This window comes from Serpula lacrymans (genome assembly GCF_000218685.1).
Source record: "Serpula lacrymans var. lacrymans S7.9 unplaced genomic scaffold SERLAscaffold_13, whole genome shotgun sequence".
NCBI classification, from domain to species: Eukaryota; Fungi; Basidiomycota; class Agaricomycetes; order Boletales; family Serpulaceae; genus Serpula; species Serpula lacrymans.
In genome coordinates this window covers 952,667-979,560 of record NW_006763302.1, presented here as the reverse complement: position 1 = coordinate 979,560, position 26,894 = coordinate 952,667, and the positions used below count along the sequence as shown (strand labels likewise).

The window sequence follows — 26,894 nt, the reverse complement described above, 5'->3', positions numbered from 1 at the left end:
TAGAGTGGCGCCGGGATATGAGTCAGTGGGTTACAGGTAAAATTGCTCTTAGTCGATAAACTTGCCGGATCAGTCATAGCTATGGTCAGGGAGCCGTTGGAGCAGGTCGGCTTGGGTGTTCTCGTATGGATTGCATCCGCTCTGTGATCAGGTCCCACATTCTAACCGACGGTCTCGGGTGGTACGATGAGCGCGTCAAGACCACAGAATTGAGCTGGTCTATGCAGTATTGTTCGATGGTGTTGTTTTCTGCCACGATGCAGACAAATGGGTGAAACGGTGGGTATGGGCGTTGTATCCTGGATACTATTCCCAATATAAGTGCAGACAAGACAAGTGCGCTGAGACTGAAAACAGGCGAAAGGTGCTGTGTCGTGCACTGCCGGTTCGGCCAGCCCCGATTGAAATAATGTCTTAGGATTGTTGGAGTGGTTTTTTCCGCAGCGCTCTGGTCGCCCACCATTCATCCTTCTTAAGAGTCTTAACATAGCTCGCAGTGCGAGTCTCACAGCCTGCACCTACAATTCTCCATTCTTTCCCTCCATCTACTCTTACCTCCCTGATTCCTAATACTCACTGACATGCTTTCCACGATATCACTCACCCTCACCGTCCTCCTTTCCATCTCTTCAGACGCTTTCGCTGCCCCACGCTCCTCTTTTGCTCTTCCGGGCCAGTCAATACCGCTCGTCAGACGATCTCAGCATCAGAAAAATGCCACAGAATGGGGCATCTGGGCCAAGAACGAGAGGGAGAACTTGATGGCAAAGTACGGCGCCGCCCCACAGAAGAGGAGCTCAGGGACGAACTTGTGTGTTTTCTTTAGTCTTTCCACTCGTTTTGTCTCTGACACGTATCCAGGATCACCAACCAGAACGCAGATTCAAGGTATCGCATGGCACATTTCTCGTAACCACTGTTACGTTGTTCTAACATGTTTATGTTTCTCAGTTTCTTTGGGTCCGTGGCTATTGGTACCCCCGCTGTTGCATTCGACGTAATCTTGGATACCGGCTCATCGTACGTCATATGCTCCACCTTTGGGATTCGTTGTTTACACTTCACACAGTGATCTTTGGGTGGCCGACAATAGCTGCCAAACAGGGTGTAATCGTGTTGCAACATACGACGTCACAACCTCATCTACGTTCAAGAACCTCTCTCAGCCATTCAGCATCCAATATGGTAGCGGTGAAGCAGCTGGATCTCTTGGACAAGATGTCGTGCAGATCGCAGGATTTTCGGTGGCTAACCAAACATTCGGTGCTGTTAATGCTGTCTCCTCGGGTTTACTCAACACCCCTGTGTCTGGTTTGATCGGTCTCGCGTGGCAAAGTATCGCTTCGTCTGGTGCTACTCCTCTCTGGGAGACTCTCGCCAACTCTGGAAAATGGGACCAACCTTTGATGGCGTTTCAGCTTACACGGTAACTACGACTTTTCAAGGACAGCTGATCATATTTCATTCATTATATCTCGTGCCTCAGATTCATCAATGCCACTAGCCCTCAAGCACTTGAACCCGGAGGAACATTCACGATGGGTAGGTGACGTGGTGTAGACTTGGTAACGACATCTCATCTTGTTCTTTTCTGCTCGTAGGGTCTGTCAACCAAAGCTTGTACACTGGTACCATCGACTATCAGAATATCCCCGATACCCCTTCATACTGGATCTTACCGATGACCTGTGCGTTGCATCAACCTGGGTCTGATAGCTTTGATAAACTGAACTTTATGGATTATTAGCTATGACCGTTCAGGGCAACTCTGTCAGCATTCCTACCGGTTCAGCATCGTACTCTGCTATTGACACCGGCACTACACTCGTCGGTGGCCCATCAAGTGCCATTCAGAGCATCTTCGCACAAATCCCAGGGTCTGCACCGGGAACTGGCAGCTGGCAAGGTTACTACACCTATCGTGAGTAGATTCAAATCAGAATGTTCCATCCATCTATTCTGCATTGTCGCACACATTTTCTCACGCCGCTCCCATAATAGCTTGCAGCACCCAAGTCAATGTTGCTATCTCATTTGGAGGCCCAAGCTGGTCTGTCAGCCCAGCCGACTTCCAGCTTACACAGTTATCTCAAACGCAATGTGTTGGTGCGTTCTTTGAGCTTTCCACAGGCGGTAACGCTCCTTCGTGGATCGTAGGCGATACATTCCTTGTGCGTACTCTCGGTTTACTTTTCTCATTGAATCCATCGTGAGAGATTGATATTTTTTACTAACGTTCTATTCTAGAAAAATGTCTACTCTGTTTTCCGCTACAACCCTCCTTCAGTGGGTTTCGCGGCCCTCTCCCCGACTGCGCTTGCCATGAACGGTGTGAACGCTGCACCTCCAACTGCCACGATTGGCTCTGCCGCCGCCACAGTAACTGCAACAGGTGCGAGTGTCAATGGTAACGGTGCCTCTGGGTTGCACTCGTTCAACATGCCTACTGTTGTTCTCTCTGTTGTTCTCGGTTCATTCTTGGCTATGGTATAATTAGTTTTCGTGTTCCCTATAGTAGGGTCAGGTTTCGGTTTGGTTCTTTATGTGGTAGACACGCACTGATACGGAGCGGACTCGTTGGAGTAGTGACATTTTGTATTAACTATGAGGATATTTTTGGCGGCATAACAGTCGGACACTTGCACGACGGGCGGGGGAGTTCACACAGATTTAATTCATTATTATCAGTACAATCTGGGACCTTCTTATGATAAAAATACAAAATGATCCTTTCAAGTTCTATTTGAATGAACGAAAGCGCTACTTGAGACACGTCCTATGTTGCTCACAAAGCTCTGTAGGTCACGTTGAACTAGCATATGCCTACAACAAAACCTCAAGTGCCTATAACATTATACGGTGACCGCAAAAGGTATATCAGATATCAGTAGATTAGTGTTATTAGATAGCAGGTGCAGGGATATCTCACCTGCGAACAGGTTTCACTGGCAAGTCACTTGAATATCGGATAAGCATCACGGACATGTTACGAATCCAGCTAAATGTTCCACTTCATGTTGTTGCGAGTATGAGTGTAATGAGCGTCAGTTTTCCTTCACGCAATGGTGAATTATTCATTGTCTAAGTCTACAGATACAAATAAAACACCTTACATTCCACTTGTCTACTGACAGACAATATCTTAGTTATACAGTAAAATAGAGTAGTTAGTGTTTCATCTGGTGAAACACATTGGATTAGCAGCGAAGAGTTGCCTAGAAAACGTTTGCAAGACAATGGCGATGAATGACTCACACCAACCACAAATGGCGAAGAAAACCAACATTGATTCACGCTCACAACCTAACTATCCTCATTATAACAATAGCTCACATCCCACAAGAGATAGTTATAACCATAATATAAAGATAATGTCAAAAATACAGTAGAAATACAGTCCAGCAATAATAAATCACAATCTACGAACGCTCTCCCCGTAACCGACGAGCCAATGCGAGATCTTTTGGTTGGATAGTAACACGCTTAGCGTGGATGGCAGCAAGGTTAGTGTCTTCAAATAGCGACACAAGGTAAGCCTCAGCAGCTTCTTGGAGAGCCATGACGGCAGACGATTGGAAACGGAGATCAGTCTGTGGCAAATGTAAGCAAGAAATCAACAGAAGCAAGAGACGAAAGACAAACCTTGAAGTCCTGAGCAATTTCACGAACGAGACGTTGGAACGGCAGCTTGCGGATGAGCAACTCTGTCGACTTCTGGTACCGTCTGATCTCACGGAGAGCGACAGTACCGGGGCGGAAACGATGGGGCTTCTTCACACCACCAGTTGCCTGAGAATTTATTATGTTAATGGAAAGTTATAGAGAATAAAGATGCTAAACTTACTGCTGCGGCAGTCTTGCGAGCAGATGATTTGGCTGCAAGCTGTTTACGGGGTGCCTTACCTAAAAAGCCCAAAGGCCATGTCAGTAAAAGACCAGCGATGAATATAACAGACAGAGACCACTTACCACCAGTAGACTTGCGAGCGGTTTGTTTCGTACGAGCCATTGATGTTTAGATGTGAATCAAAAAGTGTCTGAGAGTCGTTGATGGTGGTGGTGGTCGAGGTAGAAAGTAAGCGGACTAATTTCTCTCCTCGTGCCTCTTCCTATATACGAACGCGTCGCGAGTCCACACGTGACATCCGCGTCCACTTTCGATCAACAAACAATGACAGCCACAAAAATCGACACAGCCACATGCCGACCATATATAACCCGCTGGTGGCTGAAAGTGGAAGCTCATTTCCGTTCGCACATTGAAACTTGAATTCATCACTACCACCACCACCCACACTACACTTTTATTTGAAACATGTCTGGACGCGGAAAAGGTGGCAAAGTAAGTAACTGAAAAAGTGAATTCTGTGTTTTCTTTGGTTGCTTACAAGTCTTTGTGTTTTTCTTAGGGTCTCGGAAAGGGTGGTGCTAAGCGTCATCGTAAAATTCTTCGTGATAACATTCAGGGTGAGTGGACTTGTGTGTGCGTGGAAGTGATTGTTCTCTAGGCTAATGGTGTGGCAGGTATAACAAAGCCCGCTATTCGTCGTCTTGCCCGTCGTGGTGGTGTGAAGCGTATATCTGGTCTTATCTACGAGGAGACCCGTGGTGTATTGAAGATTTTCCTTGAAAATGTTAGTGCTTTTTCCTCGTCGCAACCGTTATTATGATGCTTACTTGTTTCTCAGGTCATCCGGGATTCTGTAACATATACTGAACATGCCAAGCGGAAGACGGTGACTGCTCTTGATGTTGTATATGCACTAAAACGGTCAGGGCGTACGCTATACGGTTTCGGTGCATAGGTTTCGGACTATTTTCCTTGTTTCATGTATCGGTGTACTTTACTGTAATGTTATTTTTTCCCCTGGCATCACTTACGATGTGTGATATTCGGTGAATCAGTAGTGTATTCGCCTATATACGTCGGAAGGGTGTAGTATACCCGACAAGCGAAGGAGACAAGATTCCGTAAGTGCTGGTACCTAGTTTATCTATTACTCCGTGGCTTTGACTGCAGAATGCCGTGGTTTTACCGAATCCTTGACATGCTGCTTGTTATTTCTTGTATTTCTTCGTCTACTTCGACGTGCAACTATAAGAATGGGTGAAACGGTCAGACTTTTGTTCTTATTCCCAGCTTTCTATCTGACATTCATCCAGGTTGCTGCTTTAGGTGCCCACAGCGACCCTTCGCTCCCTAACGAGACACTCATAACTATTTTTCATGGCCTCGCACCATCCGTACTCACGAGGCTGGCAAGGGTGTGTGGTAGATGGAAAATAGTAGCGGAATGGATTCTATATTCCAACATAACGATAACCGAAACATTCTCGTCCACATATCGCTATCCATATTGTACCGTGCGATGCTGCAAAACCATCGCTCAGTATCCACACCTCGCCAGTGGTGTGAAGAGGTTTCAACTGCGGTGGACGAGCCAACGAGAAACACAGCATACGCATGGAATGTACTTGGAGATGGCACTCCTGGATATCTCGCAGGCCATAGGATGCATGACAACTCTCGAGGTGCTCGATTTATCACTGGGACTCGCTGATTACTACTCTACGTCTGTGCTACCTCACGCCCAACACACATTTCCTCTCTTACACCAGATCTCCCTCAGTGGCCTTGGTCACTATCCCCAGAACGCTCTCAATCCATTCCTCAATGCCGTTCCCTCCATACACCATCTCAGACTTACAGACTCACGCGAGCAACTCCTCGTCCTCCCTTGCGCCCTCCCTTCGCTGGTCTCCTTCTGCGGCTGTCCCCGTGCAGCTGCTACGGTGCTCCCCGGCAGACCAGTCCAATCTCTCGCACTCATTGGACAGGACTACGTGACCGATGTTGATCTGTCACAAATGGCCTTAACAAGCGTGCCCCTCCGCTATCTTGATTTATCGGCTATGTCGGTTACCCCGACATTGCTGCGAAATGTGTCCAGGTTTCTATCAACCGTCGAGTCACTCAAGGTCAAACTCGCGCTCAGGCATACCCTTCACTATGCTTTGTCAGGAATAGTGAGTTTTATCGCGGATTCTTCGGTTCCTCATTTGTGCTCATGATTTTTTTGCCCCTTTTTTCATATTTCCTATTCAAATCGTTCATTCCAATGCGTCAGAGATTACTGGCTGCCCTTTCACATCCACTCGGGGCATTTCAACGGTTATCGACGCTTGACCTGTCACCCACTCACATAGACGGTGATGGCCTTCGTAGCCTAGACGGCAATGGTGCTGAGGAATCTTCCATCTGCCAATCATGGCACACCGCTTGCCCTTCTTTGAGGCGCGTAGTATTTCCTTCCAAGACAGAATGGCTATATAAACAGGAAAGCGGTACATGGGTCCCCGTTCTAGACCAAGGATCGCGAAGGCGCGTAAGTACTTTCATTCCTCAAAAAATTATATGATTCTGACGTCAGAACTGAATGCATCTCCATATAAAGCCTCTTTGGTCACCTTCGACGAAGAAGTTCGCAGCCCCCTGACCTTTTTACGTTCCTTGCTCACGCTACAACTACTCGATATTTCTTGGCTGTCACTTACCACACTGCACCCCGGACTACCATCTCGTGAATTCGTTCCCCTAGACAATTCAAGCACTATCCAATTTTTCCCCTTTGTTATTCAATTAACCATCATCTTGCAAAAACCATGGGGAAACAACCTATGCTATCTGCAGCGAGTTAATTTTAGAGCAACATATCATCGACGCTATGCATTTTTTGTACAACACACACGTTTATCATTGTAGACCAATGCCGTGTCTTGTTTTATGGTATTATCTGGCGCTACAGCTATTTAAGTAAGAGCTTACATCTCTGAACGTACGACAAGTCGCCTATTTTCATATTTCTCCGCGTTATCTTACCGAAGGCAAGTTTACTGTAAGACAGGATTTAAATTACCAAGACTATCATAACTACTCCACATAAACTTCCATACAACAGCTGCGATGATGACAACACATACACACGCACGCACTATAATCCCAGTATACTATAAACCGAAGGCGTAAATATCTCAGGTAATAACAAAACTAACAAAAGATTGACCAGGGTGAAAACGTCCAAGTTGTTACATCCAGCTCGGAGATATTTCGAGTTCCATTCGGGGTATATTTGCGGATACAAATCAAGAAAGGAAAAGGAAAGGGCCGATGAATAGAGACTGGTCAGGCTATGGTTTTAGACACCGTCTGCTTCGTCCACGAAGATATCAGTGTAATGCTCTAGTATTGTTTCTATGGCCTAGTGAGAGTCAACGTAAATCAGACACTCTCCTTGTCGAGCGAAATTAAAGAAATATATATTTACCTTGTTCTGGAAGGGTGCATCGGCTATGCCACCATTCATATGACCCGCACTCCCATTGCTGGGCGCCGATTGACCAAAAAGAGTAGGACCAAACACTATGGCAAGGTTTTGTATAGACATGGAATTTTCCGCTTCGTATTGCGCAACCCTATCAAATAATCAGTAAATTGAATTGTGTCTATGACAGCAAATATCCACACTCACTTGTATAAATGGCCCATGAAGAACTTCAGAGTAGCATAGTTTGGATCCGGAAGATCGTTGACACGTTCGTGCAGACGTATGTGGCGCAGGCGATCATTTTCGATTTCTGAAAACTGTCTCAGCTATGTTGGTCGTTGAACGTCGTCCAATACTCACTGGCAGCATCAATGAACCCTTGGTGCAAAACAAAAGTCAAGATAGGGTCGGGAAGCTCACGTAGCCAAAGCTTGATGACGCTGGTAACGTTATTGATGTCCGATGTCCACTCTTCTGAATCGAAGTTAACAGCATCCAAATCTACGGAGTCTGTTATTCGAAAAAAAATTACAAAAACTAAATTATATGTCAACTCACCTCTGTCCAACCGCTCCTTGAGCTGGGCAACCTTGCTTGTCATTCCGCTTATACGATATATGCCCTGCGATTGTAACCCATATTTCTCTATAGTCTCACAGCACTTCTCCACAATAGGCGGGATCTCGACATTGTCTCGTGCCATTTGATTTGCAAGGTCTACACCAAAGGTTGGCCGACCTCGATCTGGCATCTGTGAGTTAGCAGTGCTGGGAGTACTGGAGTTCGCATGAACACCAGGATATCCTCCAATGATATGCGTTGGTAGAGGAGGCAGCTATATATATCACACGATGAGACCAGTGCTTCCCAACATCGAATATGGACTACTTACGAAACCTTCTTCAGCTGGACCTTCTCGCCTAGGTCCTCGTGGAGCGGCATTTCCACGAGCATATGCATAGTTTTGCATGTAAGTCTTAAAATCCGAACGGCTATCAATTGCCTCGTATGTAGGTTTTAGACCGAGACCTGTGTGCATCATTGAGGTTGGGCAGACTTGAGACCTATTTATTGCCTGACCTTCTTCCGCAGAAGCAGGGACTAGCGTAGACCCGTCACTTAATACTATGCTTTCAAATAAGAATGCATATCTTGTGAGGTGGTACTGAGTCCCCAGATCGATTTCGTCGGCACACTCCTTTAGCGCCTATATCGGGAGATTGGTCAGCCAAAGTGTATCCACAAAAGCTGCGAACATTCTTGCGTGCACTGACTCTTAAGATTCTAGGCAGCTGGAAGTTGAAATATTCCTGTCTCATTGCTTGAGTATCCGTTAGAGACTTTCGGTAGGTGTCTGAAGCGACCGAAACACGGGATCGGATATCATCTTCTTGTCTTTGGATCTTTTAGGCTGTCAAACGCTTGTTCAACTAACCGAACTGAAAAGCACCTACATTACCAGGATTTTTGCCTTTGAGCAGCAGCCCACCTTTGGCGACTGCCTTTCCCAATACCCGTTTGCCGCCCGCTCCGGTAGTAGTTTTAGCTTGTAAAGCACTATCCTTGAACGACTCTCCTTCCTTCTGAAGAAGAACACGCTCCAACTCTTCTGAAGAGACGTCAAGCCGAAGCTTGCTCTTTTCAGTCATTAGCTCGGACTCCTGTAGTGCACGTTCGTAACGACTAGCTAGCTCCTTAGTCTGCTCACACAATTGTGTGAGCTCCATCGGTCCAGACTCGATTGTTCGTACAACGCACATGTTTTCTGTTTTTATCCACTTCTTTAGCGAGAGAGGCCAGCTCTTCGCTCATCTCGTTCAATCGCTGCGAAAATCGTATTCGATTCTCAGCCATGACTTCATGAATTTTCATGGATGACTGCCATGCGTTGACAAAAGATCTAATTATTCCAGTACAAAACCTGTTAATCCGAGGACGTCGTGGAGACGTAGGGTAATAGCTTACCCCGCTTTTCCATCGTTCATAGAATACACTTCTGACGTAGTGCGAGCTAACTTTTGCATACTCTTTCCGTACTCTTCTTCCAAAACTGCTCTCTTCTTAAAGAATACAGATGCTTCCTAAACATGCCTGTAAATCACTATCACAGATAAACTTCAAGCTGCACCCTCACCCGACAGGATACCATACTTTGCTTTATTCGATCTAACAACAGAGGCACTCCACACTACGATCCAAACTTCCTAAGTGGTGGCGGGGTAGATAATTATCAAGATTGCTCACATCTAATTCACATAATGCTCGAAGCACATTCTCGTCGAAACTTGGTTCTACCAAGCTACCCACGTCACTAGGAATGGTAGACAAGGTATCCCTGCGCTCGACGGGGACTGTGAAACTATCACGCCATTTGGAAGTAGAGGATCGACCTGCAGAGTCAGAGCTGGAGCGTGGTGGGGGCGATGATGATTTTGGAGGCAATGAAGGTATTTGATGGTTTGGCGGAGAGGTAGATGATGATTCGTGGAAAACTGCCGGGTGCGCTGGTAACGAACGAGCATATGAATTGGTGTGGGTTGCGTTGCTGGGATCTGAATTATCTGTAGACTCCCAAGCAGATGAGGAATAACCATCGTCTGCCATTATCACATCCACACCAAGGTTATAAGAAACGGGACAGAAATGTATATCGAGAGCAAGAACCGCTGAAGCGGGAACACTGGTTAGGTTGCCACCGCCTCCGCATTATGTAAGCCCCGAATACTACCAGTCCACAAGATATCATTCATGGCTTGGTACCGTTACTTCATCTCCACAATCGACATGTACAACTGAGGCTTGCAGCACTGAAGGAACGTATTCGTATTTGGTTGACAATGTGTGAGCTCTAATCATTGCATTTCAAATTTGTTCGGTAAGGGTAATTCATATGGTCATCCGCATACTGCATCATCCTTTCTTGCCACCGCATTGTGTTCTCGAATAAGTAATCATGCATTAATCGATTCGAACAGCGTGGGGCACCACACAATAACATGGTGACCGTGAAAATCCTTATTAAATCACTGGCCTCAATTTTACAGTCCAAGTTAACCTCACATGTAAAGCAACAGTGATCGACTCCGCATCTAGCTCACCCTTATCGAACTTCACCGAAGCTCCGTCGTGATCCCTTGTCGTCCAAGCTTGGGACCCTCAAAATTTCCAGCCACATGCGTCTGCCGATCCAAGCAAAGTAGCAACTGAAGTAATTTGTGGTGCCGGAACTTCAGTTGACGTCAGGGGCCCCGAAAACGATATCATGGGTGGGGAATCAGTGCATACTACGTCAAGCCTCGCAAGAATAGTATGGGCCGACATTCATCGATTTTATGCCCCTTGTGGGGCTGCGAACCCCCAGAGAAAAAATTCGACAGTTGGTTACACCACGTCCATGAAGCCGACATGAAACACTCACTTCCATCAAACCCCCACTAGTCCATATCCAGTTGCACATCTGCTACTGTCGTTGCGAGAACTTCTGAAGTGCATCAATCTGACACGGACCACCGAGCTAGGACAAAGAAGTCCCATGACAGGAATTAGCACAAACATCGGTACGAACATTACGCTTTACGGCTTCATGCTTCTCACACGATCAACAGATGATGGCGGTGAATAGAAACCCAAAACAACGTTTGATATCCCAAGATCAATAACAGACTACTTATTCGGATGAGTGAAGTTTGGAAAGGCCCCCTAGTGGGTACCATTGGTTAAGCACCCAGAGCAAGAGTTATTATCCGTATCCATCACAAGCCCTTGAGCTGCCATCATACTGGGGATCTCGTAAGTACTATTCCGCCTTGAGAGCAAATAGCCAGATACCTCTGTAAGCACGTGTTGATGCAGTTGTGCTCTTCAGCGTTATGCATATTGCTGAATCGACACTTTTTGTCGTTACAGTCCACCTGTGATGAAATGAGGTCAGGTCTATCGGATTGACGCTCATGTAGCTGACACACCTTCTGACGCCTGGTGACAAAGCGATGAGAGCAAGCATACTCGACATATTGAATTATGTTGTAACACATATTGTGGAGCAGAGTTAGTTTCAGTGAAGTACAAGGGAAAGGTTGGGAAAGGTGGGCAAACCTTTGGATTTTGCTTGCTGATATACCTATCTCCTTCAACACCGTTTTGAGCATGAGGGTCCCTCCCCAATCTCGGGCGAAAAACTCCTTACTTGCTAGACTGAAAGCAAGCACACCACGCCGGGTTTAGACCGCACACCTTTGGGCCTCATCATGATCATGAATGTTGTGCATGTCGGACTGATCTGCCTCTATCCGCAACAGAACTGCCCTATTTCCGGCACTTGGGGCTCAGCCAAATAGTCGATTGGGCCCCGTGCCAAAGCCTATAAGTGAGAGACCTGCCCTCAGATTGGTACCGATGTAGTGAAATTCGTTTCACCCCCATTGAGAATAACGAAAAGACTGGATCTACTCGTTATTTCAACAAAATCGTCATTGTTTTTGGGATCCGAGACATTGCCCCACGACAAATACCGTGTATAATGAATGACATCGAAGTACTCACCATCAACAGGGCCAGGGGTATATCGAGCTTTATAGTTGTTGAGTGGTGGTTGAAAAGCGAGAGCGATGAGAGTACTGGTGTCTTGAAGAGACGAGAGGAGGAGCCCCGTCTGTTGAAAAAATCTTGGGTCACGAGAGCTAGATGTCCCATTGGCTGACAGAATTCTTCATAAAGATATTTTTTACGTTATTCGTAATCTGGCCATGCAAAGGCTTGAGGTTGCAGAAGGGTCACGGTATCGTGTCGGGTTTGTGTTCCAGTTCCCACAGAAAATTCCCCGGTCCTTGAATATGAAAAAATCATACTATTTCCCCCAAGTACCCACCTCATCACTACCACCACCACCCGGCGCCGATGATCATGAACATTTGACGTGGAGCACATACTGCGTTTGCACGGTGGTAAGGCCAGCCGATTATGGGCTTATATCAGCCAGCGGATGGTCTGGATATCCTGATGTTGAGGCGACGATCATTTGGTGATATAATTTCGCAGTAGTCTCCAGCTATCTCATCATACAGGCAAGGAAATTAGCAGTAATATCATGACCATCCCCCAAACTGTCAACTGACTGGGCTTACCACACATCAAGCCCACTCAATATTTTGATCAAGCGGCTAGTGCTGGTGGAGGTGCTTTCGGCAATAAAGGAAAATTTCTCCGGGCGATTTCGCTTCCACTGCCATCACACTCATTGTGAGATGTGAAACGATGTACAGTAAGTATTCAGAATATAACAGCAACTAGCAGCCAAAAGAAAAAAAAAGATGTCGCGCATTGACCAAATCATCTTGTTTCAGCAGAATGGATTGAAAATTTTGGAATGAACTAAGGACCACATAATAGTGCGAGTTTCTTGATGTAATTCAGGAGCCGAAAAAGAATGAAGGCTTGGACGCTTCCTCTATCAAAACATCCCAAAACCCGAAAAGTATTTCCTTCCACAAGGCGGCTGGAAATTAATCTAGAACAACCGCGTTTGGCTTATCTTATTTGACTAACGGTTATCGATACCCGTAGATGCACGTCTGCATCATCACGATTGCGGGACGTTAGCACTTGTCCTCCGAATGGGCCGCTTTAACACTCACCCTCACCACATGTCCTCCAAGAAGTCAACATCTCTGTCAAAAAATACGATAAAATTGTATATCAGGTAATGGATCAACAAACTTTAAAATGTGGCACTGGAGTTTTGATCGGCAATGGGCCTTCCCCCGGTCCCAATCACAGTACACCTGGCGAAGTATTTGGCCAGGGTCAGGCGGGTCAATTTTAACCGATCCAAAGCTTCCTTTTCCCTCGACGCGTTGGACTTTCTCATCAGCATGCACAGATAGTCTTCACCAGACCCTTGTGCAGCTCTCATGAACACTTCCTCTAATTTTTGAAGCAAGATATAGGCGCCGGAGTGGGAAAACAGAAGGGCCGTGCCTATTAAGATTCATATAGTCGAGTAAAATTAATAACATGCTGCAAGAGTAGATACAGTAAACACTCACTATATCGAAGAAGCTCGATAGAGTCAGACAGAAGAACACCCCACCAAGATTTCGGTACAATCTCCTCCTTAAACATAGTAATAAGGTCCCGTGCAGCGTCTTGATACTCTTGATTAAGCATGCGTTGGTGAAACTCCGCGTATCGGACGGCAAACATTAATCGGTAGATAAAAATGCCATGGGCACCAGGCTGTGTTCGATACGACTGCAGTGATGGAGCAATGTCCGCAACATATCGAGTGAATTGTTCGGGACCTGACTATAGATGTCAGCAATTTGCAATATAAATAGGGCAGCGAACACCCATTTTACCATTGGCAATGTACTCTTCCAGAACGCGGTCCACCACGCGGCCAAGGCCGGCCCAGTCTTCCGCAGAAGAGCAGTAGGACAAAGCGAGTCCATATTCCTGCTCTTGAACAAATGTCTGCGCAGCCATCTACAGAAGAACCTAGTCAAAAATTAGATATCGAGAATAACGAGGAAGGCCTACCCGACAAACAACCCTGCGCACGTCTTCTCGTCGATATTCGAAACATGTTTCGTTGACATCCTTTAGGAGAGCAGAAAGACCTCTTGTCCTCGCGCTTTCCACGGATTTATCTCTCTCCCCTATACGATGCTTATCTTGCAATCTTAATGGCACTCGAATCAATATCTCGTCAGCACTGTGAAGGCCTATCCGACCGCTTGAACACATATAAGCAACCGTAAGTCTCCATAGTGCAGGGTCGGAGTGTAAATATTGCGCATAAGAAAGGACGTAATACTCCCGAATGGTGAGTCCAGAACTAAACAGAAATTAAGTTTCTAAGTTGAGGTGTGAGAGTGTTGCTTACTCTTCGTTTACATCCCTTTCAATTAAGGAAAGAGCTTCCATTATATCCGCTAGATGGGCGGCTAGCCAAGGATCCAGCTGTGCAGCGTGGAGGAGGGCTTTTGATGGGTCGCCACTAAACAAGGCGGCATAGATCATGTCTTCCAAGTTTGTGGGATCAGGTGGCATGTCTTCCAAAACTTGTGCCACAACGTCGCTTGATGCAAATGGGGTCAATGCATGGCATTGGGGTGTTCATAAAACTGAAACACTTACGGTAAATCCTGTCTTCGCAATCTTGCATCTGTGAAAACACCCCACGCTGCACTTACTTCTTTCCAATCGGCCCCAAGGTCCTCACAGATCTTTTGGACAACAGGGCCACGACCTTCTAATATGGAAACGATGTCGCTGAAGCGATCCCACCAATTGTCGAAGCCATCGTTTCGGTCGACTTCGGGCACGCGATCTAATTCAATTCTTAGGGTTTTCACTTTGTCCTTCCAACGACGGGACGCGTAGGAAAAATCTCGTTCTGCAGAAAAATCTTGAAGGCGAGGCTGGCTATTGAGCAATGGAATAATTTCTTGAGATAGCCGCTGCAGATCATCGCATGGGTGCTGTAATAATACGCCGAAGAAAAACGTAGCCGCTTTGGATAGCCCTCGAAGTGTAACCCTACGAAACTTAGCAATAAAGCTATAAGGAAATAGGTAAACGGACCTTATTAGGTATGGCCAAAAATTTTCGTCTTGCCATGGATGCTCTAGGCCAGACAAGTGATCACCTTCTTCTGTTGAAGGTTCGATGAAATGTACATTTAGCCACTCCATTAGTTCGTCTCCCACAGGGGCATCTTCGAAACCGTACTCCGGGACGTATAATACCGTAAAAAGAGAGAAACACGTGTAGAGACATCGGTAGTGGTCGCCGGAGAACTGTAGCTCCTCTTCAGATGGATCGGATGATTGCTAACCGTTTGTTTTCTTTAATATAACAAGACATCTAGACATTCTAAAAACCTCACCGAAGCATGAATCCAACATTCTTTTGTGAAGTTAACATAGTCCATTGCAAGTTTTCTGACCATTCTTGAGCCTTCTTCGCTTTGTAACCTTGCATTGGTATCAAGAACCATAGACACGTGTCACTAAAAATGAATCGCACCATTCTGGTCCTTTTGCACTTGCTGTCTCTGTGAGGTTTTGGAAAGCGGCATATATTATGGATGTATCGCTGATGAACTTGTGATAGTGAGATATGAGACAGTGAGGATGATCCACTGGGACTCATTAAGCATACCAATCGCCTCTCTGAAGAAGGAACCATGTCTGCACTAGCAAAGTAAACGGGCTGATCATCTGCATCAGTGGATCCAGCCCTGCGGACCGATTGTGGTGACCGCTTGGATATATCAGAGCAAGAAGCATGTACACAATAGCATCACTCACAATGCTTGTGACTGCGACAGCAATGGAGTCGTTGAGTGGAGACTGTGTTCCGAACAAGGTTTTCCCTGCGTTTGCAAGTTCATCCGCGCATCCAGCCCCGACGAGAGGTGGGACAACGTTGAGGCGGTCTCTAAGCATCATATTGATAAGAATAGGTAATAGTGATAAGGAAGAGCTGGCTCCGCGTTGATGTGGGCTTAGTTTGAACAACTAGCCTGAGTACTGTCACCGGGGGCTTCGCCAACGACTAATTTCGCCACTCTGCGCGAATTGCTGTATTATGTCAGCTTCCTTTTCTGGCTTTCGAGTGGTTGGCTTACCGCCGCGGCCATGACATGCCAAGCTGAATGTTCCCTAGCCTCTCTACTTGATTCCTCTATTTGCTTACTACAAGGATATAATCAAATAACATACCCTCAAGAATCAAACAATCTAATTATCCAACATCGCTGACGATTTTCAAAGGCGCTCAGTCAAGTCGTTCGGATCTAGATAAGATAGAGGGTCTCAGAACTCGCGAATGAGTCTCAGTATATTCAAGTAAGTACCTAGATAAGATAGAGGGTCTTTACTAATGGTTAGCTAGGTATTCGAAAGGGTATAACATAAGGGTCTCACCTCAGAACTCGCGAATGAGTCTGAGGTGCTACGTGGCGACCAGGCCACTTTATAGGTAAGACGGAAGCAAAAATTTTCTGATGATATATAGTGGTGCACGGGCCACCCGTACTTACTCGCCTTCCTTTCTAGGCGCTTCGCGTTGGCTTGCCTCTTCGCTCGAAGCTCTTCGTCCAACACTCCCCCTCAAGCCATACAGAGTCCAAGTGCGGCAGCGAAGTGCTTCGCTTTTGCGGACGGTAACACCTTGGTAAGCGTGTCGGCGATCATATTGTCCGTGGGACAATACACTAATTCGATCTTTCCTCCCTCGACCGCGTGGCGTATGAAATGCAGTCGCACATTGATATGCTTCGTCCGCGCATGATATTGGCTGTCTTTGGACAGGGCAATAGCTGATTGGTTGTCGCAGTAAAGAGTGGTAGGTGGTGAGTCGCCTTTGAAGACTTCATTGATAAACATCTTTGCCCATAGAATCTCCTTAGTTGCATGAGTCGCCGCAACGTATTCGGCCTCTGTCGTCGACAAGGCCACAATTTCTTGTTGTTTTGAATACCAGGACACTGATCCTCCATCCAGCATTATAGCATAACCCGAGATCGCCCTGCGATTCTCGTTCATGCTACCATCAGCATCGGTATAGTCTAGAAGGTCAGTCCTTTCAGGTCCGTACGTTAACCGAAGTTCACGAGTTCCTTTCAGGTATCTAATGACACGTTTCACAGCTTCCCAGTGTGCTCTTCCAGGGTTTTCGACGAAATGAGATAGTATTGCGACGGCGTGCGCGATGTCGGGGCGAGTGCCAATTGCTGCGTACATCAACAATCCAACCGCTTCCTGATATGGGATGTCTCGCATTTCTGCGTAGTCCTTGGGCGTTTTAGGGCTTTGGTCCTTGCTCAGGTACGTGCTTGCCACCATTGGAATCGCTAACATTTTTGCGTCTTCTAGGTTGAAGCGTTTAATCACGGTGTTGATGTAGCTGCGTTGGGACATGCACAAGGTATGCGTGGTCCTATCTCTTTTGACCTCAATGCCTAGCATCCAATAGAGCTCACCCAAGTCGCTTACTTCAAACAGCTTCGCTAAGTCATTTTTCAGGCGCTCCATGGCGGTCATAGATGGGGTGACTAACGTCATATCGTCCACATGGACAGCGATGATGGTGAGTCCTTCCTTTTCACGTCTGTAAAAGACAGCGTTGTCTGTTTTGCAACGGGCTAACCCTATCTTTTTAAGCCCTTCGCATAGTGTTTGATACCATCAGCGTTGTCGATGATGAGAACTGTTGTTAGAAAACCACACACAAAACAAACTAACACACAATCCTCCCAGATTCCACGGAACTTGTTTATGGGCTTTGCCTCCTAGAACAGTGGAGTGGTCTGGTTGTTCGTGGGGTGGTACGTATAAAGATCCTTCAAAGTAAAACCCAGAGGTGTATGAGTGTGGGTTTTGAGGAGGAGGGATAGTTGAATTTATAGGAAGATAGGTGCTTTGTGGCGAGTATAGACGAGCACTACCTTGCTAATGGTAGCACAAGGTAGGTTTGAGAACGACGAGGATGACGAGGTGACGAGGTTCCCAGTGATAGCAGGCTCCTGACGCACAAACTGTAGTGCTCAGAAGGACTCTAATCGAAAGGGATGACAATGACTTCAAAAGTGGGAAGTGACGATGACAGCAGTTGACAGTGGTAAAAGTGGGAAGTGTTGTGACCACACTGGATCACAAGTAGCAGAGTAGTGAACTTGAGAGTAGAGAAGAAGTCTGGATTGGAGTTCTTGTTCTTTTTTACAAGGTAAAATACAGGGGTTTATATAGTAAAAGAAAAGTAGGCTATGCACAGTATAGCTGTGCAAAAAGAATGAGAAAGAACATGAAGGAAGGAATGTATGCTGACGAATCCTGCGTAGGTAGTACAAGATAAGATTGTCAAAAAAGGAAAAGAAAGGGATAGAACAATGAATGCTGTGAGTAATGTCACTGGTTTGTACAGCCATAAAGTAAAGTCCAATAGCAAAAAGAGAGCAGGAAAATCATGATGTCATGGGAAGATGCAGTAAAAAAAAGGGCAAGGCAAAACACTATCAGTATCAACACAGTTCCTTTATTGTCAGTCAGGCATTCTAAAAAAATATGTGTCCATAAAAATGATTCAAAAATCAAAAATAATTGCACTGTAAATGAATGTTCTGCTGAAGAAAAAGAAACTGGAGCCACCGGTCCACCACCTAGTCCAAATCCGACAGTTCCATGGCCTTACCAATGGACTGGTTGTGCTGGACCACCTGATCAAACGAGGGAGGGAGAGGAGTAGTTCCAATTTGGAACAAGTGAGTCCCAGGCAGCGTGTGATAGGTGTAGCTGTAGCGAAGATGATGGACAAAAGATAAGTGTACCCAAGTGAATGGGACAGCGATGAACATGGGCGACGCAAGGGGATGAACCTTCTCCAGCTCAAAAACTACCCACCCACGCTCCAACCAGGCAAGACGAGCGACCGATGTTTTGATAGTATATGATGGCAGATCGACGTCATGAAGATGGACCTGTTGCCCTATTTGGACCGGCCGCCGGGGCTTTGCTGATATCAGCAGTGGCACGTGGTAGTCAACGGATCGGCGACGGAAGCGGATAGGAAGTGGTGACATCAGAAATGGTGGGGGTGCAAATAATATGAGGAGGAGGAGGGTGGAGGTGACGAAAAAGTGGATTAGAATGGGGATCCAGAAACAACCGTCGGGTGAGAATAAAAAGGAGAGGAAGGGGCCCATGGTGGGGCTAGGCAAAGGAAGGGGAGTAAGGGAAATGACAAAAGCGAGGGCGCAATGCAATGTGTAGCCAGTGGCGACGCAAAAATTTGCCAAAATGCTGAAACACGGAAAGTACAGGATGGAAAAGCAAAGGTGAGCGTGACTGGATTGCCTAATAGAGGTGGTGCTGATCAGCCACAAGTTCAAAAAGGGCAATATTAATTACTATTCCACGTGGCACTGTGCCTGTGTGGCGCAAAGGCGAGTCTTTTTGAATATTCGCTTCGTTATTGACACCTGTCCATGCTACCAATCAACTTTGGTGCATGACAGCGTCCGGCCTGTTTGAGGCCATATAGCGTCTTATTTAGACGCAGTACCATGGATTCTCGACCACTGGCGCTGTACCCAGGTGGTTGGCGCATGTATATGACTTCGTTGTTGTCAAGTTCGCCATTTAAATAGGTGCTCTTGACGTCCATCTGGTGAGTCTCCCAGTCGTTTCTCGCGGCCATTGCTAATATGATGCGGAGCGAAGCCATTTTTGCGACTGGGGCGAATGTATTGAAGTAATCGATTCCCTCCACCTGACTGGAACCTTGGGCAACTAACTTGGCTTTATATTTGTCGACAGATCCGGACGCGGTCTTCTTGACCTTAAAGACCCAGCGGCTGCCTACGACGTTTGCGCCCTTCGGTTTCTCTACGTAAGTCCAGGTTCCGGCTTTGTCCAGTCTTTCTAGCTCCTCACTGATTGCATCTCTCCACTTGTCCCAATCAGGACGTCTTTTTGCCTCTTCGACGGTTCTCAGCTCGATATCATCGAGGTCAGCCATGCGCACCACCATGGCCACGTTTTGGGCCAGGTCCCTTAAGGCCTCATCGTCCCTCTCTTCTTCATCTGTCCCCTCAGGATTGTCGAGGTTCAGTTGGATGCCTCTGGGCAAGGTGGGTTCTTTATCATTTCCTGATATTGACCCTTTTCCTTGTAGGAGGTCGCGGACGTATTGGGCTGGTTGTTGAAGGCGGGTGCTTCGGCGAGGGGCCACTGGAGGTTGAATAGGAGGTTGAGCAGGAGGTTGGTCGTTTTGGGGATTGGGTGGATCAATGGGTGCTTGGGGATTGGGTGGATCGAGAGGTGCGTCATCCATGATCTCAACAATCTGACTCTCTTTAGGGGCTTGATTACCATCATGGAGGCCATTCTCCCCCTCAAGCCTAAAGGGGGTCTGACCGTCGTCAGTGTCTGGCGAGCCGTTTCGAGGTACGAAAGTGACAGATCGTTCCACGCTGACAGTTCGTTTGTCTGGCCAGAAAATTCTATGGCCCTTACTTTCTGCATCAAAACCCATCCATCGGCCTGCACAAGCGCGAGCATTGAGCTTCGTTCCATCACTGTAGTGTACCCAGACTTGGCTGCCCCACTCTTTCAGGGTGGAGAGGTCTGGTTTGACGCCATGGGCCGCCTCATGCGGTGTCATGCCGGTAAGTGCCTTTGTCGAGGTTCGATTCTTGAGCCAGACAGCATGTCTGACTGCTTCTCCCCACAGATTTTTGGGTAGGTCACTTGCATGTAACATGGCATGCACTTTCTCCATGAGAGTGCGGTTCACTTGTTCTGCCACCCCATTCTGTTCGGGGGTGTCATGGACGGTCAATTTCCTGACTATCCCCATCTTTTGCAGGTATTTGTCAAAATCCCCGCTCAAGAACTTGCCACCTCAATCACTGTGCAGGACCTTGATGGCAGCGTTCATATGGTTTCGTAGCCATGCCTCGTACGTGCAAAATTGCGAGAAAGTGTCGCTTTTGTTGCGCATCAGGAACAGGTGGGTTTCCCTTGTCTTATCGTCTGTGAAGGCAATGTAGTAATGTTTGCCTCCAAGCATCTCGACAGGTGCTGGACCCCAGAGGTCCGTATGTATCTCGTCACCATAGGCCGTTGCGCGCTCGCCAGTTTTGACCTTAGGTATGGCTTCTCGCATTGTTTTCGCATGCACACATGACTCACAAAAGGTGTTCTCGTCACTAGGTATTAACTTAATCCCTTGGACTAGCCCATTGTCGACCATACATTTTGCTGCGGCTGGCGCTATGTGTCCCATACGCTTGTGTAAATCCATTAACGTGAGTTTCTCTATTGCAGTATTCGCACTTTCGTTAATGTTTTTGCGCACGCGGGAACTGTAGATTCCTCCCGTCTTCAGTATCCATCCCACAACCTTGCCTGATGGACTTGTGATAATACAGATTCCATCTTTAAAGACGGTGCTGTAGCCGGCGCCATCGATCTTGCCAATAGAGACAAGAGTGTACCCTATTGCAGGGGTGTAGAGCACATCATGAAGCATGATGCTCGTCGGTGAGTGGGGATTATTTGGGACTTTGATTGTAAGATCACCCATGCCCACAGCTGAGAAGGAGCGTTGATTCGCTGCATTGATAGATTGGGGGGTGATGGGACAATAGTTTCGTAGGAGGCGGTGATAAGGCGTGAAGTGGGTCGTTGTGCCGGAGTCATAGAGCTCGATGGTCCCACCAGTGGGGGCATCTTTGCTTGCTGCGAATGCTGATTCATTTGTTTCTAGGGCCCACGCAGAATCCAGGGATACGGCACTCCAAATGCCTTCCTCGTCGCGCTCGACAATCGCGATGTTTGCCTGTTTGGCTTTTTTTCCTTTGGGATCATTCTCTGGGTCCTCGACCTTCTTCTCAGGTACGTTCTTTTTGCCATCATTTCGACGATTGCGCCTCTCACTTGGGCAGTCTCGGCTGACATGGCCTTTGCCTCCACAGTTGTAGCATTCAACCTCGCTTTTCTCGCGGGGTTTCTCCTTGGGGTCGTTCTTTGCGCGATTACGCCCCCGGCCTCCATGGTTCCCTCGTTGTGATGACGAGGATGTTGAAGTGGCCGACATGGCTGCGTTCTCCATCTTGGAGTTCGTGCCGGGTTTCTTGGAGGAGATGGTGAGACGATCATACTCCTGGAGGAGATACATGATCAAGGTTTCAGGATCGACTGTCTTCCTGTTCATGTGGGCGGCGGCGGATAATGAGGATACGAAAGAGGCGTATGCTGTAAGGACCTCATGATTATTGAGGATTTCTCCTTGTTGCTGAGTTGTATGCCTGCAGAGCTCAGTTGTTCCCACATGTCCTGTATTTTGTCAATGTGAGTGCGCATGTCCCCCTTCTCGGGGCAATGTATTGCGGCTAACCGATCTCGCAGATCAGCTTGAACAAGCTCAGTCTTATTTTCGTTTTCTTGACAGATCAGCTGCCACATCTCAGCAACCGAATCCTTGTGCAAGATATTTTGCAGCGTAGAATTTGGGATGGTTCTCCCTAGGATGTTCCTCGCGCAGAACTCTTTCTTCGTCCATGCAGACAAGGCTTCCTGTTGAGCCTGAGTGAGGGTGGGTACAGTCCCTCCTGGTGAGGGCGGGGGCGGCGACGGTTTTGGTACTATACCAAGTAGGTGTTCCACACACTCTTTGTCGGCCAGGGCCCTGTTGGAAGAATAAGAGAGAGAGACAAGCCTCGTACGGCGTAATACGAAGGCAAGTAGTGGCGCAGGCGCCAAACTGGGAAGGTCCAGTAGTTGGGGTGGCCCGTGCACCTAATATACTGCATCATTTTTTTTGGTTCCGTCTTCACTTATATACGCTGTCATTGTCAAGCAGACACCTCAGATCTTCAACAGAAGATCTGAGGTGAGACACTTTTATGATTAAACCTACGAGTACTTAGCTTATGCCTCATTTCCAGTTTACTTACTAGGTACATTCTTTTGAATATATATCAGATCTTCTGTTGAAGTCTGAGTTTACTTACTAGATCAAACCCAAACGATTTCAGGCCCTTTCTAATCTTGTCTTATACATAGACCAGTTCGAGCCATCGGGCTCGAGTTTCGGCACTCCGAGTAACTCTTTGTTGTTGACGCTGTCGACAGGGCTCATAACCTCAAGTCGTTCAGATCTAGATAAGATAGAGGGTCTCAGAACTCGCGAATGAGTCTGAGGTGCTACGTGGCGACCAGGCCACTTTATAGGTAAGACGGAAGCAAAAATTTTCTGATGATATATAGTGGTGCACGGGCCACCCGTACTTACTCGCCTTCCTTTCTAGGCGCTTCGTGTTGGCTTGCCTCTTCGCTCGAAACTCTTCGTCCAACACTCAGACGGGTAGAAGCGCGAGGATCAGCTGCCAGTGCGCTCTGAAAGATATCCTGGAAAATCAAAAGCTGTCGAAAGGGATCGACTATCCCCTATTTGACTGCTCTCTTATCAGTTTTTGCAATGCGAAGCTATATGTACAGCATATTCAAGCCGTTAGCCCTTAATAACCAGCTCGCAACATACTTTAACCTCGGCAGCACAGACTTCGAAGCTTCCCTTCACTCTCACTGGGAGAACTTTTTCTTTCATAGACACTTCTTTGACGCTAGCATCGTGATATAATCCTGTACATAAGATCTGCGGCTTTCAGGACGATGCAGCAGCAAGCTTGGCTTGGTTGGCCTCATCAGCAATAAGGCTTGAGCTTGGGTACACGATTATCACCGAGAATTAGCCCTCCCGGGTAGTCTGAAGCGCGTGGAGGGTTTAAAAAACAGACTACAAAGACGCTGAGCAGATATCAAACAAATGGTGGTATCCTTGCAATGTGAAATTAGTAACCCACGCAGCGGCGGCGAATCATATTTTCTTCATTTCAAAGTTCAGTGGACCCACTGGGACATACAGTGCGGTTTTAAGGCATGGGGATTTGTTAAGATGTTCTTCAAGTTATTTCATTGATGGTAGCTATAATTAGTCCGAGTCCGCGCTGATACGACAAGGGCGGAATGGATTACTGGTGCGCACTATACCACTGATCCATGACGCGCAAACTCAACCTTCGCAGTCATCGTATTTCTAACCATATCAAGTTTAGTGTACCAGGTACTCTCATCTTATCAAGTAAGGAGGCCCGAGCCTCTACACGCGTTCAGCTTTCTATATCTGATCCTAGCTTCCGCTGCGTGTGCAGTACACTGATGAGGGCAAGTTGTTCTCGTTTTCCAGCATCTTGGAAGGCACTGATCCTTCCCAGTCAAATGACACGCTTTGGCAGACAACTCACGCGTCCGAATACATTTCCAATACATCTGCGAATGAGCCCCTCTCCAAATGGCAACAGTAGATTGCCAAGGCGCAGGTTGGTCTCATATGCCTAGGCAGTGGAATGTACAGACATGGCGGGAGACCACAGGACATCCTATAGGTTGGTCTATATAGATCTACACTGTACGCTGAACATAACATATGATAAATGGACAGTAGTCGTCAGTTGCCGTCCTAACGACCTTACAGCACCACAACTCAATAGAAGAGTCAAAACCCCAAAGTTAGAAGTACAATAATAAAATAACATTACAGTAAAGTACACCGATACATGAAACAAGGAAAATAGTCCGAAACCTATGCACCGAAACCGTATAGCGTACGCCCTGACCGTTTTAGTGCATATACAACATCAAGAGCAGTCACCGTCTTCCGCTTGGCATGTTCAGTATATGTTACAGAATCCCGGATGACCTGAGAAACAAGTAAGCATCATAATAACGGTTGCGACGAGGAAAAAGCACTAACATTTTCAAGGAAAATCTTCAATACACCACGGGTCTCCTCGTAGATAAGACCAGATATACGCTTCACACCACCACGACGGGCAAGACGACGAATAGCGGGCTTTGTTATACCTGCCACACCATTAGCCTAGAGAACAATCACTTCCACGCACACACAAGTCCACTCACCCTGAATGTTATCACGAAGAATTTTACGATGACGCTTAGCACCACCCTTTCCGAGACCCTAAGAAAAACACAAAGACTTGTAAGCAACCAAAGAAAACACAGAATTCACTTTTTCAGTTACTTACTTTGCCACCTTTTCCGCGTCCAGACATGTTTCAAATAAAAGTGTAGTGTGGGTGGTGGTGGTAGTGATGAATTCAAGTTTCAATGTGCGAACGGAAATGAGCTTCCACTTTCAGCCACCAGCGGGTTATATATGGTCGGCATGTGGCTGTGTCGATTTTTGTGGCTGTCATTGTTTGTTGATCGAAAGTGGACGCGGATGTCACGTGTGGACTCGCGACGCGTTCGTATATAGGAAGAGGCACGAGGAGAGAAATTAGTCCGCTTACTTTCTACCTCGACCACCACCACCATCAACGACTCTCAGACACTTTTTGATTCACATCTAAACATCAATGGCTCGTACGAAACAAACCGCTCGCAAGTCTACTGGTGGTAAGTGGTCTCTGTCTGTTATATTCATCGCTGGTCTTTTACTGACATGGCCTTTGGGCTTTTTAGGTAAGGCACCCCGTAAACAGCTTGCAGCCAAATCATCTGCTCGCAAGACTGCCGCAGCAGTAAGTTTAGCATCTTTATTCTCTATAACTTTCCATTAACATAATAAATTCTCAGGCAACTGGTGGTGTGAAGAAGCCCCATCGTTTCCGCCCCGGTACTGTCGCTCTCCGTGAGATCAGACGGTACCAGAAGTCGACAGAGTTGCTCATCCGCAAGCTGCCGTTCCAACGTCTCGTTCGTGAAATTGCTCAGGACTTCAAGGTTTGTCTTTGGTCTCTTGCTTCTGTTGATTTCTTGCTTACATCTGCCACAGACTGATCTCCGTTTCCAATCGTCTGCCGTCATGGCTCTCCAAGAAGCTGCTGAGGCTTACCTTGTGTCGCTATTTGAAGACACTAACCTTGCTGCCATCCACGCTAAGCGTGTCACTATCCAACCAAAAGATCTCGCATTGGCTCGTCGGTTACGGGGAGAGCGTTCATAGGAGGATTTTTTGTTGTTGTAGATCTGGCAGTGTGTTATTATATTGTACGACTATTGTATTGAGCTATATATTTTATATTTGATCATCAACGTGCTCTGTTTGAGTTGGTTGGTCGGATAACTGTATGTCACGGGTCAGGCGAGGGTAAGCGTTAGTACAACCACACATCTAATTGGTTATTGTAACTCCTGCTCAACCAACGCAGTTTTAGAACGTGATTTACGTGTCCTTCGCTTTGTTTCATATCTGGCTTGTTCGTTTGGCAGCTGTATGTATTCAAAGTTGTTCTGCTGCGTCTATGATGACATTCCACGCTCGCAGAAACTACCACGATTCTGTGGTGTGCAGCAGTATACGTAGGAGGGTTTAACGAGAAAGATGACTTTCGTTATGAAGGTCAGATTTCACGTCGTAGTGCTTTCTCGCATTACTGACTCGGACTGTAAAGGTGCTGGTCCAGATTTATTATCCTCTAGGTTATGCAGCCGGAAGATGTACGTCAACGGGATTTCAAGCTCTGTTGAGAGTCGCGAACATCTGTCGACTCGGTGCTTGCAACACTAATTTATGCCGACCTGCTTCAAAACTTGAAAAGCAACACGCATCGTTTGTGTTATTCGATTGCCCTCAGCTGCAGCGTATATTATGTCACGATGCAACTTAGACGACATGGCTGGTACATTCTCTGAAAGGCCTACAACTTGAAAGATGCGAGGATTATCAGACTGGTGTACCGAGGATAGAACCGCAGAATATGACCGGAACTTGTTCAAGTTTGTTTCAGGCGTTATGCAGTAAGTTCATTGTCGAATGCTATACTTACATTTGCTCCCCGCCTTGCTTTTATAACAGTCTGCACATTAAAAAAGACTCAGCAAACTGAGCTGATGACGAATTGGAAAAGGCCTACTAGAGGCTAGTCTTCTTCGCTTCGTTTTCCCTCCTACCGGGCCACCTTTCTACATATGCACGAGGTCTCGTCCTCAAAATTGCTCTACCACCAACCCCTTGTCAAACCTGTGATTTTCTCGA

At 46.8% G+C, this 26,894-nt stretch overlaps 9 protein-coding genes across 9 annotated transcripts; 4 read left to right on the top strand and 5 right to left on the bottom strand.

The window, feature by feature from the left end:
- Positions 1 to 440: 440 nt before the first annotated feature.
- Positions 441 to 2,749, top strand: SERLADRAFT_477235 (uncharacterized protein; the record flags this gene model as incomplete). Its single annotated transcript, XM_007322656.1, is given in 10 exon segments — positions 441 to 480; positions 496 to 811; positions 862 to 888; positions 952 to 1,020; positions 1,070 to 1,426; positions 1,487 to 1,542; positions 1,602 to 1,688; positions 1,748 to 1,921; positions 2,002 to 2,171; positions 2,248 to 2,749. 9 exon segments carry the CDS (start codon positions 582 to 584, stop codon positions 2,491 to 2,493), a joined length of 1,416 nt encoding a protein of 471 aa, XP_007322718.1.
- Positions 2,750 to 3,349: 600 nt separating this feature from the next.
- SERLADRAFT_399941 (uncharacterized protein) lies at positions 3,350 to 4,064 on the bottom strand (the record flags this gene model as incomplete). The annotated part of the gene is made up of 4 exons (XM_007322655.1): positions 3,350 to 3,590; positions 3,643 to 3,789; positions 3,845 to 3,903; positions 3,970 to 4,064. The coding sequence occupies 4 exons, from the start codon at positions 4,007 to 4,009 to the stop codon at positions 3,420 to 3,422; spliced, it is 417 nt and encodes a 138-aa protein (XP_007322717.1).
- A 172-nt stretch (positions 4,065 to 4,236) lies between these two features.
- Positions 4,237 to 4,879, top strand: SERLADRAFT_477230 (uncharacterized protein; the record flags this gene model as incomplete). The annotated part of the gene is made up of 4 exons (XM_007322654.1): positions 4,237 to 4,342; positions 4,410 to 4,467; positions 4,525 to 4,634; positions 4,689 to 4,879. The coding sequence occupies 4 exons, from the start codon at positions 4,316 to 4,318 to the stop codon at positions 4,803 to 4,805; spliced, it is 312 nt and encodes a 103-aa protein (XP_007322716.1).
- A 224-nt stretch (positions 4,880 to 5,103) lies between these two features.
- SERLADRAFT_442082 (uncharacterized protein) lies at positions 5,104 to 6,497 on the top strand (the record flags this gene model as incomplete). The annotated part of the gene is made up of 4 exons (XM_007322653.1): positions 5,104 to 5,115; positions 5,164 to 6,027; positions 6,129 to 6,386; positions 6,456 to 6,497. 4 exons carry the CDS (start codon positions 5,104 to 5,106, stop codon positions 6,495 to 6,497), a joined length of 1,176 nt encoding a protein of 391 aa, XP_007322715.1.
- Positions 6,498 to 6,895: 398 nt separating this feature from the next.
- On the bottom strand, positions 6,896 to 9,977 carry SERLADRAFT_358084 (uncharacterized protein; the record flags this gene model as incomplete). Its single annotated transcript, XM_007322652.1, has 14 exons — positions 6,896 to 7,008; positions 7,065 to 7,259; positions 7,326 to 7,473; positions 7,530 to 7,635; positions 7,686 to 7,826; positions 7,884 to 8,160; positions 8,218 to 8,354; positions 8,406 to 8,532; positions 8,600 to 8,728; positions 8,780 to 9,025; positions 9,084 to 9,225; positions 9,291 to 9,406; positions 9,460 to 9,513; positions 9,570 to 9,977. The coding sequence occupies 13 exons, from the start codon at positions 9,927 to 9,929 to the stop codon at positions 7,197 to 7,199; spliced, it is 2,046 nt and encodes a 681-aa protein (XP_007322714.1).
- Positions 9,978 to 10,958: 981 nt separating this feature from the next.
- Positions 10,959 to 11,951, bottom strand: SERLADRAFT_399928 (uncharacterized protein; the record flags this gene model as incomplete). The annotated part of the gene is made up of 4 exons (XM_007322651.1): positions 10,959 to 11,103; positions 11,154 to 11,236; positions 11,291 to 11,770; positions 11,868 to 11,951. 3 exons carry the CDS (start codon positions 11,357 to 11,359, stop codon positions 11,025 to 11,027), a joined length of 231 nt encoding a protein of 76 aa, XP_007322713.1.
- Positions 11,952 to 12,670: 719 nt separating this feature from the next.
- Positions 12,671 to 15,876, bottom strand: SERLADRAFT_477215 (uncharacterized protein; the record flags this gene model as incomplete). The annotated part of the gene is made up of 12 exons (XM_007322650.1): positions 12,671 to 12,895; positions 12,959 to 13,301; positions 13,370 to 13,624; positions 13,682 to 13,808; positions 13,863 to 14,160; positions 14,209 to 14,403; positions 14,463 to 14,864; positions 14,910 to 15,157; positions 15,214 to 15,301; positions 15,354 to 15,430; positions 15,489 to 15,590; positions 15,638 to 15,876. The coding sequence occupies 11 exons, from the start codon at positions 15,776 to 15,778 to the stop codon at positions 13,042 to 13,044; spliced, it is 2,193 nt and encodes a 730-aa protein (XP_007322712.1).
- An 8,381-nt stretch (positions 15,877 to 24,257) lies between these two features.
- On the bottom strand, positions 24,258 to 25,045 carry SERLADRAFT_477211 (uncharacterized protein; the record flags this gene model as incomplete). The annotated part of the gene is made up of 4 exons (XM_007322649.1): positions 24,258 to 24,593; positions 24,648 to 24,757; positions 24,815 to 24,872; positions 24,940 to 25,045. 4 exons carry the CDS (start codon positions 24,964 to 24,966, stop codon positions 24,477 to 24,479), a joined length of 312 nt encoding a protein of 103 aa, XP_007322711.1.
- Positions 25,046 to 25,196: 151 nt separating this feature from the next.
- On the top strand, positions 25,197 to 25,955 carry SERLADRAFT_477208 (uncharacterized protein; the record flags this gene model as incomplete). Its single annotated transcript, XM_007322648.1, has 4 exons — positions 25,197 to 25,312; positions 25,379 to 25,437; positions 25,493 to 25,639; positions 25,692 to 25,955. 4 exons carry the CDS (start codon positions 25,273 to 25,275, stop codon positions 25,860 to 25,862), a joined length of 417 nt encoding a protein of 138 aa, XP_007322710.1.
- Between the last annotated feature and the right edge of the window lie 939 nt (positions 25,956 to 26,894).